The sequence below is a fragment of a genome, unplaced genomic scaffold, assembly GCF_019419815.1.
Source record: "Pyrus x bretschneideri cultivar Hongxiangsu unplaced genomic scaffold, Pyrus_bretschneideri_v1 Contig47, whole genome shotgun sequence".
NCBI classification, from domain to species: Eukaryota; Viridiplantae; Streptophyta; class Magnoliopsida; order Rosales; family Rosaceae; genus Pyrus; species Pyrus x bretschneideri.
In genome coordinates this window covers 2,317,241-2,337,268 of record NW_025999784.1, presented here as the reverse complement: position 1 = coordinate 2,337,268, position 20,028 = coordinate 2,317,241, and the positions used below count along the sequence as shown (strand labels likewise).

The following is a 20,028-nucleotide window of genomic DNA, read 5'->3' as shown; positions in this document are numbered from 1 at the left end:
TGACATTCACGTTTAAGTTTTGAATAAATTTTCTATCATTATGTATTATTTAGTGATATTTAATAAAGCATCTCATTCAATTAAACAAAAAAACTATTGTCCTCAAAACACGCGAGGGCAAAAATATGGATTTGCGTAAGAAGTAGATTTTTGTAATACATATTAAAGCATCCCCGCATGTTTGGGATATCGAAAGAAGTAGATTTTTTTGGCTAGGAATTGCAGTACATTTACTAGATATTTTGTAATACGGATTTATAGATAGATATATATATATATATGTATGTATGTATGTATGTATGTATGTATATATGAACTGTTATTAACACTTCAAAAATCTCATTTTACTTCACAAGCGTATTTTTTTTCTGATTATAGAAAGTTTGGAGTGTCAAATGAGATTTTTGAAGTGCTAATAATAATTCACACACACACAATGTTAAGTGAGAGTCATGGATTTGCGTAAAAGATTTTATTTTATTTTCAGATTCATTTGTAAACCATTAAATGGATTGTGTTGATGCGTGTAATTCTCACATACATCTACAATTGATAATCGTTCGTGCACAAGAATACCAACCATTAAAACTGTTGATGTGTGTGAGTCCCGCACACACATTTACAATTGACAATTGTTCATGTGTTACAAATAGTCTTCACACTTCTAACCTCTTGTTTTCTTTCGCCGGAAAGAAGTACATGATGATTTTTTGGAGTATCAAATGTCAAAACGGCTCCCTTTTAGATACTTGCAGAATGCTTGAGGCAGCCAACTAAGTTGAAAATTAAAGAATCAACGGCGGGATCTGATAAGAAATATAAAGAAAAGGAGAAAGAAGAAACTACTCGGATTCATAGCTACAATATAACGACCTCAAAACTTTTACATCCAAAACATAGTACAATACTGATGATCAAAGACAATCTTTCACCCGATTCTTACAAAATTTAGGATACTACAACAACGACATCAAAGCTTTTTCTCACGAAATGAGGTCGGCTACTTACAAAATGTAGGATAAAACACGAAAATTTCACACAGTCAAGAAATCAAACCAAAACCTCTTTCTTGAATTAACCAATCAACCAAAAGATCAGCGAACGAAACTACCACTTACCAAAATATGATTATAACCACACCACACCGGAGAAAACAAAGAGCTTGAAGTTGCAAACCACCAAATATGTTCTTCAGTTTTCGTGTTTTATATTCTCAACTGGAAGATCCGTTGCATGAGGTACTACCTCTGCCAATATGTTCTGTGTAGATGGTTTTGGCGGCTCACCATCAACATTACTTCCCGAGACTTGCTCGAAAGCAATAGGACTAGTTATAGTTTCTTGAACACCATGTTCTGTGGTGCTTGATGCAATCTCCTCAGTCGACGCCATTGCATTAACTCCTAGTCCTGACAATCGCTCCTTCAAATGTGATGTTGGTTTTAAAAGCTCATCGACATGACTTTCCGAGACCTGCTCCAGAGTACTATTCTCTTGAATACTTGGTAGCATATCACTTGATGCAATCTCCTCCGTAGAACCCATTGAATTAGTTCCTGTTTCTTCTGCTCCATCATTAACATGACTTTCTGAGATGTGCTTCGGAGTAGTGATATCTTCATGAACACTCGATAGCATATTGCTTGATACAATCTCCTCCGCAGGATCCGCTGCACCAGTTCCTCCTTCAAACCCATCATTTGAAATTGATATCACTTTTGGCAACTCAGTAACATGACTTTCTGAGACTTTCTCTAAAGCAGTATCTGCATTGATATCTTCTTGAACACTATTGCTTGATGCAACCTCCTCCATAGAACTTATTGCACCAATTCCTACTTCTTCCGATGCATCATCTGAAATTGAGGTTGCTTCTGCCAACTCATGCTCCAAAGCAGTATCTGCATTGGTATCTACTTGAACACTTGATACTGTATTGCTTGAAGCAATATCTTCCGTAGAAACTATTGCACCAGTTCCTACTTCCGATCCATCATTAACATGACTGTCTGAGACTTGCTTCGGAATAGTGATATTTTCTTGTTGACAGCCCGATATTATGTTGCTTGATGCCATCTCATCCAAAGAACCCATGGCATTACATCGTACTTCTTCAGACCCATCATTCGAAATTGACGTCGCCTTTGGCAACTCATCAACATGACTTTCTAAGACTTGCTCCAAAGCAGTATCTGCATTGATATCTTCTTGAACACTTGATGCTGTATTGCTTGATGCAACCACCTCCGTAGAATCCACACCGGTGGTTCCTACTTCTTCCGACCCATTTGAAAGCTCACCAACATTAACTTGCGTCAGCTTATTAACATTACCTTCTGAATCTTGCTTTAAATCGGTGACATTATCTTCCAAGTAGCTTGCTTCAACAATTGGCAACTCTGAACTGGTTTGGACAGTATTTTCAGATGCTTCCAAGTACCTCTCTTCAACAGTAGGCAATTCTGAATCTTCCAAGTATCTTGCTTCAACAATTGGCAACTCTGAACTGGTCTGGACAGTATTTTTGGATGCTTCCACCACTAGCTGATCGTCAACCACACTGGGAAGAATGACTTCCTCAACAGCTAGTCCCTTATGCATTTGCTTAAAATCTGTGTCAATATTTTCAATTGATCTTGCTTCAACAACTGGTAGCTCCTGGTTCAATTCTGACAGGTTTAAATCACCAAATTCAGTGCTTAAAACATTTGCTTCCTCTGGAATCAGCTCCTCTGTATGGAGTGCCTCACCAACTTCATTCGTACTGAAGTCCCCAACTGCATCCAATTCCGACAGTAACCCTGCATCAATCTCCTTTATGTCATCTACTTCTTCTTTAATAATAAGTGCTTCCACATGATCATCAAGATATGGTTCAACCATGGATTTATCTGACCAGGAAAGGACTTTATCCAGCTCTGATGACGGCTGTTCTTCAGAGAGAACAGATTGATAACTACAATCAGCTGTCTTCATGTCAAAAATCTTAGGGAGAGAGATATCGTCCTCTGAATGTGAAACCACTAAGCCGACTTGGTTGCCTGTCCCCAAGCTTCTTTCAATTTCATCTGATGCATGTACTTTTGAGGTGGCACCGCTTGTCTCTACAAAACCTGAAGTATCTTTGTCTGTGCTCTGACCATACACTTCACAACGCCAGTCTACAAACGGAACTTGCACTTCAGCTAATGCTGGAGGTGTAACCATTTCGGATACATCTGCTTGTATATCAGAAGAAATAGAGTTAAAGGAAAGGATCTTTTCAGTTGGTAGGGGGGTTGAGTCATAGACTGGCTCATCGTGTTCATCTTCATTCAGTGTCCTGCTCATAAACTGGACTTCTGACTCCTTCAGTGAAGGTTGTGGCGAAATTACAAACTCCTTGGTGATATCACCGCTTGCCTCCAAACTGGTTGATCCACCTTCCACTACATCTGCAATCTTTTCATCCACTTCTGTCAATGATGACAAGCTTGACGTACTGCTGTTGTCCTCTTCAATCGGTTCTGGTTTGAAATGATCTTCGTGAACATGTTCCACATGAGTAGCCAAACCAGTTGCACCAGCCAAGCTCGGTTCCAGGTCTTGCGATTCAACCAATTTTATTTCAAGCTCATTATGTTGAACATCTCTTTTTCCGGCCTGTTCCATTTCCAGAGAATCTACGTCTTCAGAGGATTGACTTCCGTGCTCAACAAGATCATCAGTAGCATGGTAAATGTTGGATATCACTTCTGCTTCTTTAGTAAAGTCTTGCTCACTGAAATTCCTTTCATCCAGATCTGCAGCAGAACTCACTGATTCGGTATCGGGAACAGAACTCAACTTTGATTCGCTAACTATGCTTAATTGTCTTTGAAATAAGGAACTGCTTGTTCCTTCTGAAGCCAACCTTTCTGGTACAAAAACAGGTCTCCACTTAAAATCTTGCCTCTCTTGCCTTGGCTGCCCTAAGGTTGATGGTCCAAAACTGAAGCTTTCATGCCTTCGGAAGATTGCATCCTTGGCGTGATTCGGCATAAACTCTTGCTCAAAAGGGTCTCCCTTTAGATCAGGTTTTTCTTCATTTGATTCGTAAGGAAGATCAAAGGGGTTTCGCCTTGGCAACATTACAGACGGAGCAGACCCAGGAATGGGTGGTAACCCCAAGTTGTCAAAGGAATCATATGACAGATCAAATGGGTTGTGTCTTGCTGTTGAAATTGGTGCAACATTAAACGGAAGATCAACACTATCAAAATCAATTAGATTCTTCTCTGCCGTTATTTTGAAGCTTTTCCTTGCTCTTCTCCTTGCAATAAGGTTCTCCAACCGTCGGTTCCTTTCGAGCTCCAGATTCCCCAAATCCATGAGATTCTTTTGGTCATCCTCGGTCCACTTGATCGCAGATTTGCTTTCATCATCCTTCCCATCTGGTGCTTCTTCCTTGTCACCGTCATTATAATCATTCCCATCCTCTCCTACTTCTTCACTGTGGTTTTCAGTTTCCACATCAGACTCAACACTGCCAGCATTGCTCCTGTTAGACTGGTCTGAAGCAGCATCGGACTCATGACCATGGGACACATGAGCTGGCTGTGGAGCTTCTGAGTCTAAAAGAGGGTACAGCTCATCAAGCATCGGAAGAATGTCAGCCATTGAAGCATCTGGCGAGGAACTCTCCGCTCGATCTGACTCAGAATCTGAAGCCTCATCATCCACATCTTCACCAGCCTTGTCATCACCCCCACTGCGAAGCAGTGAAGAATACAAGTGATCATCGTGAGCATAGCCTGACCCTCGAGGAGATATATCATCGTCTTCCACTCGACAAATCTCATTTCGCACCTTTTGAAAAGAAGTATACTGCTGCTCAACAGCCTCATCATCACCACCACCATTCCCAAGCAGTGCAGAATACAAGTGATCACCCTCATGAGCATAACCTGACCCACGAGGAGATGTATCATCGTTTTCCACTCGACGAATCTCATCTTGAACCTTTTGAAAAAAAGTGTACTGCTGATCAACAGCTGCCACATCCCAGTCAATGCCTTCAATCCCCAAGTGATCATTATCAATCTTTCTCCGCTCTCCCAACTCCGAACTGTCTAATTCTCTCTCCGCATCCTCAATCTCTCTCTTCTCACCACCAATGTTTTGCAAACCCTGATCAATAAGTGGCACATAAATAACCGAACCATCGCAATCCTCATTCACTCTCTTCTCACTATCAGTGTTTTGCAAATCCTCACTAATAAGTGGCACATAAACACCCAAACCATCACGATCCACAACCTCACTACTCGCTTTCTCTATGGATGCATCAACCAAATCCCTAGTCTCTCCCACAAACCTCTCCGCGGAAAAGCTCCCACCTCTCTCAAGCACAACAGTGTCATCCCCTAAACCCCTAGTTCTAAGAGAAGCAACGTCATCACAGGTAACCTTCTCTTCCCTTTCGATTTCGGGTATGTTGGTTTGGCCAAAACTCAGAAGGGTTCCTAGAAGAACAGCAGTGCAGACTAAAACCGGGGACGTCGAAACCAAAAGGGTAAACAAAAAAGGAAACGATCTGTACAGAAATAGCAGAAAAAGCAGCATCCCAGCAAGAAATGGATGATTGCAAACTGATCTGTATGAAATCAACACAATTTTCCGGAGTTTAACTCCAACTTCTAACACCAACCCCATTTTTTCAACTTCTCAGTGGATTATGGATATAAATACTAATTGCAGTTCCAATCTGTATGAACAGAAAATTAACCAATCAATCAACATGCTAAAAGCAGAAGCTAAAAGCATGAAAAACAAGTAGGAAACAATCAGAGAAAAGAAAAACCCACCTTAGTGAAAACCAGATGGGAGTCCAAAGCGATCAGATGAAGATCAATCAAAAACCTGAAAGCAGAAATTGATGAGAAAAAATGGAAAAAGTTGAGATTTTTTGGAAGGAAAAGAAAAATGGAGACTGAGAGGACAGATGAAAAACCATGGAAAGTAAAGGGCAGTGGGAATCCCTCAGCTTTTTCTTTTTAGGGAAAAACAGCGAAGGAAAGCTGTATGTATGTATCTATCTATAATTCTATATCTCCATGAATGTATGTCAGTGTTTTTTGGTATATATTTGATTTGATTTGACAGACAGGAAAATGGGGCGGCACAGAAAGAAGAGAAAAAAAAGAAGCTACTCAGTCAAAAAGTCACGACACCCACTTCTTTGTTCAAGAAATCGTTACTGTGTCGGTATATTCGTGTCATTAAATAAATTTTTCTTAGTTATTAAGAAAAATTTTGTATTGAATTTTGACTAGTTACATAGCCAGGCATGCCCCGCAGTCCCACAAATGAATATATCCCGTTTTTGTTGTTGTACCATTCGTCCCTCCCACAAAGAAATGGATCTCACTTTAGGTAAAGTAACATTTAACCTCACGTAGGTATAACTCCCAATGCACATATCTAATTTATTGTGAGGGTGGATCTAACTAGTTCGTTAGTTAGGCTAACATTCTTAAATTTTTCCCAGTCTATCTAGATTGTAAATTATGATTCCTAAACAATCACCTGATGAAGGAAAGAATGAATCAAGCGATTCCTTCTCAAAACCCTTTCTTTGAAGCTGATCAAACTACTATACACAAATTTTCTTCTATGCACTAATTTTTTTTCATCTATAGTTTAGATTATAGAATAATGATTGGCTACTCAATGATGAATAGGAACTCGTATTCAAAACTCTTTGTAGTCGAATTACAGGGTCTCGTCCTTATAATCAGAACTGTTCATATTATGAATCACTTTGTGAAGATCATTTTTGCGAAAATGGATTAAAACTAAGATCGTTTAGTCAATCTATTGTACCACATCCATAAACTGTTCGTAATTCTTTTATTAATTATGTGATCTGTTTTTAAACAATTAAATGATTAAACGACCTTAGTTTTAATTGAGCTATTTTGCAGAGACGATCTTTAAATAGTAATTTATAATATGACATGTTCTGATCATGAACATGAAGTTTTATAAATCAATAACGAACAATTTTGAATAAGAACTTTTGTCCATTATTTAAAGGGACATGCTATCCACACACCTCATTATACTTCTCACATATCCCTTGATAATTTTTGTCATTTGATCTTCTTCTATACATCCGATTAGACGGTCAAAAATTAAAAAAGTATGAGAAGTAAAATAAGATGTGTGGATATCACATCTCCTATTTAAATAGTCATGTACTATTCTAAATTAAATTAGAACATTCCTCCAATAACAAGAAATAATTCTCCCATTATTATATTCTCATACGTGGTGCTTCAGTTTTATAAGTTATGTTTATATACCCACAGTCCCACTGTAGCTACATAGGCATACATCTTGACCGTTCATCTCTTTATGATATTCGCGTCGCGTCCGGTGGGTGGAGCTCATAATCTCTACCAATTATTAAAAGTAAGAATGATCGATGGTAATGCGTGTGTGTGGATGATCATTACAACCTCGTGCAGAGGACTTTAATATCCACTTTCCTTTTCTTGCAAGCTTACATAAAATAATTACATGTTCTCGAATTTTCCAACATGACAACTTGCTATTACAATGATATTCTTTCGGTTTATTGATTTATAACATGAGAGTAGCGAGCAAAAATACACTTCTGACTAATAATTTATGCTAAAATAAAAGTGTAAAATCACACGATATTAGATCTGTAATTGTAAATTTGCTTAAAACATAATAAGCATTAAGTTTAGGGCTTACAATTCAGGTTTATTGGTGATTGTATAAAAGAATTCTTCTTTTTTTTTAGCATAAAAAATGTTTTCTAAGTCATCAAGTCATCAAACAATGCGTGATTGACCATTCACATAAATAAATGTGTTTTTATTATTTTAACCTCAACTGCTCACTTCTACATTTTTTGTTTCGATTATCGAGATTATCAATTCTCTTTTTAGTAGGAAGAATAGTGCAGGAATGGCCGTTCTCAAACGAGGGAAATGCTCCTCTGTAACTAAATATAAATATATTAGAATGCCTTATCAAATACAAGGATGGGAGACCATGTCACTAGTGGTGACCAATGGCATGGGACTCTTCCCAGCATAATCTTTTTCATGGACTTTGTACACAGAGGTGGGGGATGATTTTACTGGGACAATTCGTGGTAGTTTTGTTAATCAATATCGCTAACAAGCACAATCCGGAATCTAATTGACAAAGGGTGCCTGCATCCCTCGTATGTCACAGCAAAACGATGAGTTTGAACTGTAACGTCGTTCGCTTTTCAAAAAGGTATTATGGGCCAAAATCAAATCTACAAATTCAAACTGCGTTCCTTTATCTTCCATTGGTCCATTTTCTTTTCAATCCACTCGACCACTTGATCTACGTCTAAAAAAGACTGAGCCTAAAATAGGAAATACAATTACTCAGAAAATGAAAAGCAAAAAATATTAACGCTGAAACAAACATTAAATTGGTGCTGGGAAATCTTAGACCGGCAAATGGATTTGACTTGCCATTCAAACAACTCATCTGATTCTATGCTCTTTCTGTCTCCTCTTATGACCTGGTCCTCTCTCCTCTCCTCCGATTCTCTGTCCTCTCACTTCTCGAGAAGTTCTACATACAACCCGGGTGGCTAGTGGCACTCGCTTCTCAACTGCCGATGTGATATTTATCTTTATGCGTCAATGAGAGGATGCGAATTCAATTTTTGATGAATTTGATTCTAAATTATTCTGATTGATTATTGTACTTAATTCAAATTCTCTCCTTCGTAATTTAAATATTGACTTATAGTGGAACTGAACACAAATTCCCTAATAAGGTGATGCACTCAGTCCACATTTGATTCGATTTTCCATGTCGATAAGGACTTGCATGGAATCAATTCCTTCATGACGTCCTAGTCTAATAATGCATTGTCATGTGAACCAAAAATTACAAAAAATAAGTGGTGCAAATCTCATGACATTGTTTGATAACAAAACATAGGTTGTTGCAAAGCTCCAAACATCACTTCCCCAAAGATTAGTAAAATGAGAGAACTCATGAAAGGTACTCTGACGCTCAAGTCAGTACTTGTATAAATATCTTATCAAGATCTTCTAGTACATTGCTGATGTGGGTTTCAAGGCATCACATTCCCCAAATTCCAATCTCAGTGCAAGTATTGATCTTTAAATGGTGCTTCGTTGAAGGCTATATTCACTTTTTAACCAAGAGGGTAGAAGAGGAGCTGTAAAACTGTTAAATATTTCATTACATAAGGTAAAATATCATAAAACCAAATCCTAAAATCTACTGCTCATCATAAAGCTACTTTTGTGTTGCCATTTGCGACATCTTTGCTGTCGTGCAGTTGTCCTTGTACCTTCTCATCGGCAACCTCCATGTTCGACGAAGCTGCTTTGTCGCACGACGAGCAACCGCCTTCATCAGAGACCTCGGAACATTGGTCAGAAGACAACTCCGACCGCTGCAACTCAGACATGATTGATGGCGAGTAAGCTGAAGAACAGCCAGAGTCAACGAAACTAGACATTTTCTTGTCATCTTCTCGCATTCTTTGTCCGTAAGCTTCACAGTCAAAACCACCTGAACTTCTTCCACCAAATGCAGATTCCAACTTGTCCATGTTGAAAAGATCTTCCATTACCTTCTTGCTCTGCGGGTTGTCCGAGTACACAAACTTCACCTTCTTGTGTGTTTTCGGCTCAAGAAATGGTTTTACCATCTGCAATTCAAAGAAAGTTTCACCAGATTTTTCAGACGAGCATTGAGGTCAGTTTTTACGCGAACAACACAAGGGGAAGTATACGAGTATTTAGAATCGACGTGAACTGCTTAAACCGCAAAACTGGTGACCAACGACAGATAATTCTAACAAATCAATGGTAGCTTCTGTGAAGCCAAGAGAAGCCTTACATGCCATAAAACAGTTAGCAAGATTTTCGTTTTTAAAAACCTTGTTTGAGTTGTTTATTTTTGTAGAAGATTTATACGTTTAATTTAGAGTTTTTCACATACAAAACCTTGAAAACTTTAGAGTCTGCCGGCAGGTAAATCTGGTTACAGAAACTAGTTCCGTGGCCAGATTATCATCGCCCTGGTTTTTCTACATTGTTTTCTATCTTTCCGTTCTTGTTCTTCGTCATCTTATGACCCCCGGTATCTACTCCCTAGTCCCAGAAAATCGATAACGAAACCCTGACCTATTATTGTCTTCATACCATATTTCTTTGCTTCATTGATTCACTTAATCACTACATTCTGGTTTCGACCATTCCCACATTGAGATCAACAAAACGTTAATCGTGAAGCTCTTGCCTACATTCCAAGTTTCCAACATAGCTCAATACACTAACCCTAATATCAAATGCAAAGAGTAATAACATAAAAATTGAAGAATAATTAGGTTTAGACAAGAAAACAAGAACAAATGCAGATAGATGCGTAATAACATACCGTCCAAAAGGACTCAAATACTTTTGGTGGATTATAGAGGATGCCAATTCCCAATCTCTCAGGGTAATGATTTTGCAGGATCTTTGCTGTTTCCCTAGTTGCCTTCAACGATATACTCGATGTGTTCCACCGTTGAAAATCGATTAGCCACACCATCTGTTCCTGATCTGAACTCATATTCAGAATGGCATTCTCCATGCAGTATACCAAATACATGATCTGCTTGTTTACTGCATTCGTGTTCTGACACGATGAAAGAATTTCAGAATCAAGCAGAAAAATGGTAACAACTTCTAACATTAACGTTGACACTTTTCGTGCGATTTAACTACCTGAAAACCAGGCCTCAGGATAAGAACTGTCCTTCCAAACTTGTCATAGTAATTGGCTCTGTAAGTTTTTCCTGTCTCCGCTTCTTGAGCAATGTCTTCCTATATAAGATAAAAGAAACCACTTTCAAATGGGATTATTCCAGAAGCATAAACTACTTCATAACTCGATCGGATCATGAAGCTTTGAAAAGTAGACGGTTTAGCTCTTTGAACTACAAATAACATGCAGCTTAAGGAGAGGGGACCAGAATTTTTCTAAGATCCGAACGGTCTATTTTCTAAAGGAAACTACATTCGTCTATTAATTTGGATATTTTTTGTTGTTGGCAAGAATGGTTTATGCGTCAAAGCTTTAAAACATAGACGGTTTAGATCTTTGAAACATACAGGCGCATTTCTTACCCATTGGATCTTCTCGGGCTTGAACTCCGACCTCCATTTTATAGTTTCTTTCAGCATCTTGCCTGCCTTCTTCGTATTCCAGTTGCGCGCTCTTAGGTACCTTGATATTGAATCTTCTGAACAAATAGCTGGCAGCCTATCCGCAATAGGACCCATCATCTTCGTCACCTCATAAATCTGAAGAGCACAAGGGCCAAATTATTTCCTATGAAAAAAGATTCCAAAATAAACAAGAAAATATACAACGAAAGGACGACTCAAAGTCGGCTTATAATCTTTTCTTTGATGGAGAGGATTTGCCTGATTCTTGCTGGGATTTTATTAGGAAAATTAATGTTCCATCTAAGTTAAAAGTTTTTCTTTGGTTGATGAGGAAGGGAGATTGCTTTCTAATAAGCAGCGAGTTAGATGACAAATAACTTCTGACTCTTCTTGTATGACTTGTTGTGCACCAATGGAATCCATTGCTCATATTTTTAAAGATTGTTCCAGGGCTGTGTGTATTTGGGAAAGTATGGGAGTTCCAAGGCAACTGAGGAACGCCCAGAATCTTGAGTTTAAGGCTTGGTTGCTGGCAAATCTGAAAGTAAGTTCAAAGGGGACCAATGAGGGTGCTTGGTGTACTCTTTTCCTTTTTATTTGCTGGTATATGTGGAAATGGAGAAACAAGCAGCCTTTTTATGTCAATTTGTCATGCCTATGGATCCAAAAGCCATCATTGTGAGAGATGTGGCTGAATGGTTGAAGGCTTGTGTGAAGTCTTCCGTTAAACCTGTCAAGAGGCAAATTTCACTCTCTTGGGATCATCCTGATGTAGGTTGGTGTAAGTTAAACGTGGATGGATCTAGAAGGACAAATCCTAGTCGAATTGGGGCTGGTGGCGTACAAAGAGATCATACTTTGGTTTACAGCTTGCTATTGATAAGGGTGCTACTGATCTTCATATTGAGATGGATTCAAGGCTATTGTTATGTTGTTGAAGCAAACCCAAGTTGATAATTTCCATCATTTGGAGACAATTATGCATAGCTGCAGATTAATGATGAGACAATTGAGGTGGTGTGAATTGAATCGCATTTACAGATAGAAGAATATTGTGGCTGGTCAGTTAGCTAACTAGAGTTATAATATGGATATTGGTGTTCTTTTATTTGATGAGCCTCCCGTTTGGATTAGATCGGCTCTCATTGATGATGCTGCTAGAGTCCCTTGGACTCGTTTTGCTCTTGTTTTGTAGTTCTCGTTCGGTTGTAATCCCATTCCTCACCTAAAAAAAAAGGACGACTCAAACCAACATGACTCCTCGCTTGGTGAGGGTAAAAGGAATGTTTTTCGTATGCAGCTTTACCTTTACTTTGCAAAGATGTTTCCACGACTCAAATATGTGACCTTTGGGTCATAAATGAGCAACATTTTTGTTGTGCCAAGGCTCGTCCTAAACCCCACACCGATACAACTAAACAAAAAGAAAATGATTTCCGCACAATCTTTTTTTTTTGCACAGCCTTGTTTATTTCCACCCCTTGATATTCCTTTAATTCTCGTTTCAGTAAAAATATCATACATAAACATGACAGTACGAAAATCACTTCTTTCGAAACAAAATCTTTTAACTTCATCCATACCTTGGTCAACTGCTCTTCATGGGACAATGCTTTATCTGCTGTGCTTTCCCGCTTTTTGAATGACATCTTTTCAAAAATTTCAATGAAACTAATTTTTTTTTTTTAACACAATCGGTCACCAAAAATCAACTGCAAAATTCAAAAGAAAATAAGAAAAATTATATAAAATTTTAAGGAAAAGAAAAGCAATGAGGAGGATAAATCAATCTACAATATTGCAAGTAAATCTATATAAAAATTGAAACAGAAATAAAAAATTAATACCTGTTTTTCCATGCAAATGCAGAGCCAGAGCTTCGGAGCTCATTTCAAATATCGAAACCAATATCCATTCAAAATTTCCCCATCTGAAAATTCCTATCACCCTTTTTTTTTCTTGTTTAAAATAATAATAATAATATTTTTATTTATAGAATTATGGGAAAGTAACGGAGTTTGGATTCGATAAATAAGGAAAGAAAAACCAATAAAAAGGTAATAGCATTGGCAACGGTTGTGGAAGAAATTTATTAGTGTGTTGGAAACATGATTCTGTATTTTAAATTTCATAATACAATTAATTGTAAATATTTTTTTTTTCAAGTTTCAAACTAATTATATTGTAAAACTTATGTACCGAATTAAATCGTGTATCTGTCACATTAAAAAATCGTTTCGTGTTGTGGCTTTGAATTGGCATTCCTTACTTTCCTTTATTTTTTTTTTATCAATTTTTTTTTCTGTTTATATTTAAGGTCTTATTTTGGCCTGAATTATTATAAATTGACCGGCAGGTGAGAGAAGAGGCGAGTACGTGGACGAATTGGAGGCGACCGTTTGGGATTGATGGTGGTGAAAGGAGAGCAGGTTTAGAACCGTCAGGCCAAGCTTTGGAGCTTTTTACGGGAACAAGTGGCCACATTTTGATAACCCATGACTCTTTGAATGACCCCATAATTACGGAAATAACTTATATGCAACTAGAATGAAATTTCAAATTGAATGTCATTTTTGTAATGGTACATGGATAAGTTTAAACATGTGACGAGATACATTTGAAATACAGTCATATTCACCTAGGTTATCCATCGGCCAACTACTAGTTGGTCCAAACCCAATATTGTTTGTATAGCCAAGCTCGTCCTAAACCCTACACCGATACAACTAAACAAAAAGAAAATGATTTCCGCACAATCTTTTCTTTTTGCACACTCTTGTTTATTTCCACCTCTTGATATTCCTTTAATTCTCGTTTCAGTAAAAATATCATACATAAACATGACAGTACGAAAATCACTTCTTACGAAACAAAATCTTTTAACTTCATCCATACCTTGGTCAGCTGCTTTTCATGGGACAATGCTTTATCTGCTGTGCTTTCCCGCTTTTTGAATGACATCTTTTCAAAAATTTCAATGAAACTAATTTTTTTTAACACAATCGATCACCAAAAATCAACTGCAAAATTCAAAAGAAAATAAGAAAAATTATATAAAATTTTAAGGAAAAGAAAAGCAATGAGGAGGATAAATCAATCTACAATATTGCAAGTAAATCTATATAAAAATTGAAACAGAAATAAAAAATTAATACCTGTTTTTCCATGCAAATGCAGAGCCAGAGCTTCGGAGCTCATTACAAATATCGAAACCAATATCCATTCAAAATTTCCCCATCTGAAAATTCCTATCACCCTTTTTTTTTCTTGTTTAAAATAATAATAATAATATTTTTATTTATAGAATTATGGGAAAGTAACGGAGTTTGGATTCGATAAATAAGGAAAGAAAAACCAATAAAAAGGTAATAACATTGGCAACGGTTGTGCAAGAAATTTATTAGTATGCTGGAAATATGGTTCTGTATTTTAAATTTCATAATACAATTAATTGTAAATATTTTTTTTTCAAGTTTCCAACTAATTATATTGTAAAACTTCTGTACCGAATTGAATCGTGTATCTGTCACATTAAAAAAATCGTTTCGTGTTGTGGCGTTGAATTGGCATTCCTTACTTTCCTTTTTTTTTTTTTTTATCAAATTTTTTTTCTGTTTATATTTCTAAGGACTTATTTTGGCCTGAATTATAATAAATTGACCGGCAGGTGAGAGGAGAGGCGAGTACGTGGACGAATTGGAGGCGACCGTTTGGGATTGATGGTGGTGAAAGGAGAGCAGGTTTAGAACCGTCAAGCCAAGCTTTGGAGCTTTTTACGGGAACAAGTGGCCACATTTTGATAACCCAAGACTCTGTGAATGACCCCATAATTACGGAAATAACTTATATGCAACTGGAATGAAATTGCAAATTGAATGTCATTTTTGTAATGTTACGTGGATAAGTTTAACATGTGACGAGATACATTTGAAATACAGTCATATTCACCTAGGTTATTCATCGGCCAACAACTACTTGGTCCAAACCCAATATTGTTTGTATAGCCCGATAGGTGTGAATTTTACGCTAAAAGCCTTGGAGTTATTAGCAGTAGATCATTCATTTATATATTTATTTTGATCTATCAAGTTTCGCGGAAGGGGTTTAAAAATTCTCCGACAAAACTGAAAATGGTAAGTGAATTCACATAATAGGATGTGGGCTGGGCAAGAGAGCAACTTGTATGGCATGGATATACCAACACAATGACATCCTGTGTACAAGTCCTCTGATATGGCTGGCGAAAGGTGGGTCTCTGCCGTGAGCTAACGTTAGCATCGACCTCATATTTACATAAAGAACTTATATGCAACTGGAATGAAATGTCAAAATGAATGTCAAACTTGAAATACAGTCAATTCACGTAGACTATCCAGCAGCCAACTACTAATGGTCCAACAACGACATTGTTCCCAACTGAATTGCTTGTATGGCCCAATACATGTGAATTTTATGCTAAAAGTCTCGGTGTTATTAATACTGGATCATTCATTTATATATTTATTTTGATCTATCAAGTTTCCGATGTAGGGTTTAAAAATTATCCAACACAACTGAAAATGCCAAGTGAATTCACATAATAGGATGCGAGCTATGGCTAGAGAGCAACTTCTATGGCATGGATACACCAATACACTAACATCCCGTGCCATACAAGTACTCTCCTGTGGCTGGCGAAAGGTGGGTCTCCACCGTGAGCTGACCTCAGTCAGTGTTGATGGTGATGGTGTTGGACGGTTGTCTGGTGGGTGGGTAGAGGCAGTTTAGGGGTATTTTGCTACTACAACACATGAAGCCAGAATAAGCCAATTCTTGTTTTGTTGCAAGAGACGGATATGATCGATTAAATACTGATTACAAAGAAGTACGTCAATTAGTAGTGCTAAACCCTAAACCCTAAACCTGAAACCCTAAACCCTGCATCCAGGCTAGGTGCTAAACTCTAGTTGATCATGTTGCTTCTTATCAACCAAGCAAATAAATTACAAATTCTCATTACTTGTACAGATAGATACTAACCCGGAGCGAAATTAAACTATTTTGGAACGGGAGTCTGGGCTAACTGTTGAAGCTGATGAACAATGTGTGACATCCTCGGGCGCATTGATGGGACATGCTGTGTACAAGCATATACGAGGTCCACCACCTTTTGAATCACACCAGCCTCCGGAATCCCAGAAGAAGAAGCGGTTATATGAGGATCCAGGAGATCCGGGTAGCGATGAGCCTGAACCAGAGGTGTTGCCCACTCAAAAATGCTCTGCCAACCCACAGAATCAACGGCCTGTGCAGGTCTACGTCCACTCACAATTTCAAGTAGCAGCACACCAAAACTATAAACATCACTCTTTGTCGTAAGTTCATTTCTGTAGACAAATTCTGGAGCAAGGTATCCATATGTGCCACCAGCCATCACGGTCCTCTCATGGATCACTTCACATGGGACAAACTTTGACAGACCAACCCCCATTAGGTGTGCTCCGAAATCTTCATCAAGCAGTACATTACTGGCACGGATGTCACGATGCACGACATGTGGCTTCACCTTGTCATGTAAGAACCTGTTTTGACATATGAACAGGTGAACCACCAATTAAACATGATTCATTCTGCAAAATTCAAATCCTTCCCATTGCAGTCGAAGGTAGAAAGATGAAATAAGGGTTGATACTCTTCTCACCAAAACAAGAAACAAAAATGAAGATTGACAATGATGGCATGACCACCAACACTAAAGGCCAACAATTAAGCAAGCAAGGCAAAGCCATATCAGAAATAAATGCATGGAAAACATCTAAGCTAAGACTAATGTATGATACTGATAGCAGTCATGGGAAAGCCATATCAGAAACAAAATGTTTCGGAAAAAAAGTCAATGCAGAGAGTCGAGATATATTCTAATCTAACCATGAAAAATCCTTAATAAACAATAACCTATGCCAATTTTTATATATTTTTAACAAACCTTTTTCTTTCTAGGTGAAAAATTGCAACTCGATCAAAAGTTCAGGAGGTAATTTGAGAATTTCCCATTTGATTTAAATCTACAAAATTATGATTTCTAATTTATGTGAACAATGATAGTGAGATCTCGGAGAAATGAGAACTATCATGATCATAAGAATGCCGTGAAATAGATGCAAACTGAGAAAAGATCTAAGTGAACAACCAGTCTCAGATTTTAGATCTTTGTTTGACCTAAGACTAAGAGGAAAAGTGATGTTTAACTTACGCAATTCCTTGAGCAAGAGTTGTGGCAATTTTCATTCTCATGGCCCAACCTAAGCTCCGACCACCCCTAGGTATGTGGTGCAGCCATTTATCCAAAGGTCCATTAACTATGAACTCATAAACTATGTAGCGATCACCATGATCATAACAGCAGCCTTTCACAGCCACCAAATTTGGGTGGTGAAGCCTTGCAACCCTTCCAATTTCAGAGTAGAACTCCTTTTTCCTTTGAAAACTAGATCTCTTCAACCTCTTAACAGCGACCCTTGAGCCATCAGGAAGAAGTCCACTATACGTGCCCCCTGTCTTGGCATCTCCCAGAAGACGGTTTCCTTCACTAAAGTTCTTTGTAATTGACCTTAGTTCCTCTTTTATGAAGACTTTCCATGACGGAGGGACTAATGCAGTTTCTGCTGGATTAGATAGTTTGCGGGAACGTCTGCGCTTCTTGCTCCGCTTGTATGCAAGAAGCCAAATCACTACAGCTAATGTTGTGAAGAGAATCAACCCACTTACTACTCCAAGGATAATAAGATATTCTCTGTGGCAATGCATGTGGTAACATCTGTTCCCTGAAAGAAACAAGAGCAAAATTAAATTAGCTGGACAGAAAATGCAAGACTGGAGTTCGTAATGACTTGTATGTGTCAAAAATTACAATATATACCTAAATCAACCATGCATATAAAAGCATGAGACGTATTGCATCTTTCAGCCGAGAGAGATGTGGATCTATTAGTCACCAATATGCATACGTCGACAGAACTATTGGTGTGGCAAGAGATGTTACTGCAAATGGATTGAAGAGGTTCACCAGGAAAGAAAGACCCATTCCAATACGAAGTATTATCAAACCATTTCCAACCAAGACCAATGGTAGAGTTGACACCACTTCCTCCAACCCAGCAGCCACTGGTTTCAGCACACAGATTTTGAGCAAACGTAAGTTCTTGAGATGTTTTGAATGCTGCTAAGTCGCCATTATAACTTTTACAATGGGTTTCTGATTCGTTCCATGGTTGGGGGCTTCTCATATAACCAAAGCACTTCCTCCTATTAGGTCCAAGAATCCAACCAGTAGGGCATGGTTCTGTTTCCAAAAGATTAAAACTATTGAACATAATAGTTTGCTTATAAAGCAATACAGATTATAAAGCGATATAGACTATACTGCAATCAAATTTAACAAGAACACCTTTCCGCATTTGACACAACAGAACATTATCAACATGCTCTTTACCAGCATACTGTCGAATAGAATGCCCACTAATGCAGCTTATAAGCGAACAACATATTCAACACCTTTAATTTCCGTGGTATAACAGTACACTGATGGTTTTAGAAGCATTGAGATTATTTGTTTCTAGAGACAAATTACATGCATCTTCTTGTGCCTTGCATAGCTCAGTTCATTTTTTTACATCATATGTAACCAATCAATCAAGAATAGCATATTTTATGCATCTCAGACCTCAGCAGTCACAGTTCCAATTGTTCTACATGCGTAACGAAAAATTGAATGCCTTGTTAGAACTCTTAAACTCCATCACCTAAATGCATCGTCAGAGGTTCGAGCGAAGCTTTTTTACTTTTAACGGTGATAAAACACTTCATGCCATCCTTCGAAAGGTACCACAATATACACAAAGGAAGGCTTTTTGGTCAACTCTTGTCTACAATCTACTCAAAATACCCATTTCCGCAAAGCGAAAAACTGAAATTTCTACAAACAATTAGGATTTCAAAAGTAAAATCTAGAACTTGAGCTGAAAGGGGTTACTCACACCTTTACTTTCTTCAGTTCCAGAAGCAACCAAATGCCTGCGAATCGACTCCTTGTACACCTAAACAATGAGAGTGCAGCTTCAATAAGTGAATCCACAATTCAAAACATCTTAACAGATCAAATTAAATAGAAAAAAAAAATTTACAAAATTGAAAGAAAATTGAAGTACATTGAGCATCATACTTTCTTACTTACCCTATGTGAATCGCATGCACCCAGCAGAAAGCAAACAATCAGAGGCGCAACCAATTGCAGAGCAATCGGATTCCCTTCCATCAAACCCATTTCATAAACCCTAGAAAAAATGGTAAGCAGGTGAAATTTTAACTGTTACATATCACAGCTTCCTTTCATACCACCAAGCTCTGTAAATTTGAGGCCTTTCACTTCAGATCGTCGCCCCAACGCAGCAGCTAGGAAGTTATAGACAAGTCACTTGTAGGCAATGTATTTTTGTTGGGAAAACTAAGGGCTGCATGGTTAAAATTAAGAATTTTTTTAGCCGCAGTTAAATTTAGGAAGATTTAACTAAACATTTAAGTACCGTTTAGTTTAACAAAAAAACAATTTTACTCAAAAAAAAATCATATTTAATACTATTCACTTACAATATCTTTTTATCCTTTTAATTAAAAATCTATTGTAATCTTATAAGCCATTCAATGTGTGGATGATCAATCCACTACAACTCTACATGTTTGTCCACTAATCCACTTGCTATCTCATTCTTCCATACACAAAAACACAAAGCTTTACGGCTGAAAGGAGAGAAAATAAAGA

General features: G+C 37.7%; 3 protein-coding genes across 3 annotated transcripts; all 3 read right to left on the bottom strand.

The window, feature by feature from the left end:
• Positions 1-1,191: 1,191 nt before the first annotated feature.
• On the bottom strand, positions 1,192-6,152 carry LOC103955154. The gene is made up of 2 exons (XM_048567957.1): positions 5,826-6,152; positions 1,192-5,725 (listed from the first exon to the last, which is right to left on the bottom strand). The coding sequence occupies exon 2, from the start codon at positions 5,671-5,673 to the stop codon at positions 1,192-1,194; it is 4,482 nt and encodes a 1,493-aa protein (XP_048423914.1). The 5' UTR covers positions 5,674-5,725; positions 5,826-6,152.
• A 2,839-nt stretch (positions 6,153-8,991) lies between these two features.
• On the bottom strand, positions 8,992-14,464 carry LOC103955224 (phosphatidylinositol transfer protein 3-like). The gene is made up of 6 exons (XM_009367101.3): positions 14,387-14,464; positions 12,815-12,943; positions 11,190-11,366; positions 10,788-10,886; positions 10,456-10,698; positions 8,992-9,724 (listed from the first exon to the last, which is right to left on the bottom strand). Exons 2-6 carry the CDS (start codon positions 12,878-12,880, stop codon positions 9,299-9,301), a joined length of 1,011 nt encoding a protein of 336 aa, XP_009365376.2. The 5' UTR covers positions 12,881-12,943; positions 14,387-14,464; the 3' UTR covers positions 8,992-9,298.
• A 1,568-nt stretch (positions 14,465-16,032) lies between these two features.
• On the bottom strand, positions 16,033-19,772 carry LOC103955156 (C-type lectin receptor-like tyrosine-protein kinase At1g52310). The gene is made up of 5 exons (XM_009367030.3): positions 19,444-19,772; positions 19,249-19,306; positions 18,130-18,552; positions 17,464-18,034; positions 16,033-16,792 (listed from the first exon to the last, which is right to left on the bottom strand). Exons 1-5 carry the CDS (start codon positions 19,531-19,533, stop codon positions 16,267-16,269), a joined length of 1,668 nt encoding a protein of 555 aa, XP_009365305.2. The 5' UTR covers positions 19,534-19,772; the 3' UTR covers positions 16,033-16,266.
• Between the last annotated feature and the right edge of the window lie 256 nt (positions 19,773-20,028).

Coding starts and splice junctions, on each gene's coding strand:
- LOC103955154 (XM_048567957.1), bottom strand. CDS start 5,673: ATGGGGTTGGTGTTAGAAGTTGGAGTTAAACTCCGGAAAATTGTGTTG.
- LOC103955224 (XM_009367101.3), bottom strand. CDS start 12,880: ATGTCATTCAAAAAGCGGGAAAGCACAGCAGATAAAGCATTGTCCCAT. Junction 10,699..10,787: donor TCCTGAGGCCTGGTTTTCAG/GTAGTTAAATCG, acceptor TCATCGTGTCAG/AACACGAATGCAGTAAACAA. Junction 9,725..10,455: donor TATTTGAGTCCTTTTGGACG/GTATGTTATTAC, acceptor TTTGAATTGCAG/ATGGTAAAACCATTTCTTGA.
- LOC103955156 (XM_009367030.3), bottom strand. CDS start 19,533: ATGGGTTTGATGGAAGGGAATCCGATTGCTCTGCAATTGGTTGCGCCT. Junction 18,035..18,129: donor TATATGCATGGTTGATTTAG/GTATATATTGTA, acceptor TGTTTCTTTCAG/GGAACAGATGTTACCACATG. Junction 16,793..17,463: donor ACTCTTGCTCAAGGAATTGC/GTAAGTTAAACA, acceptor ATGTCAAAACAG/GTTCTTACATGACAAGGTGA.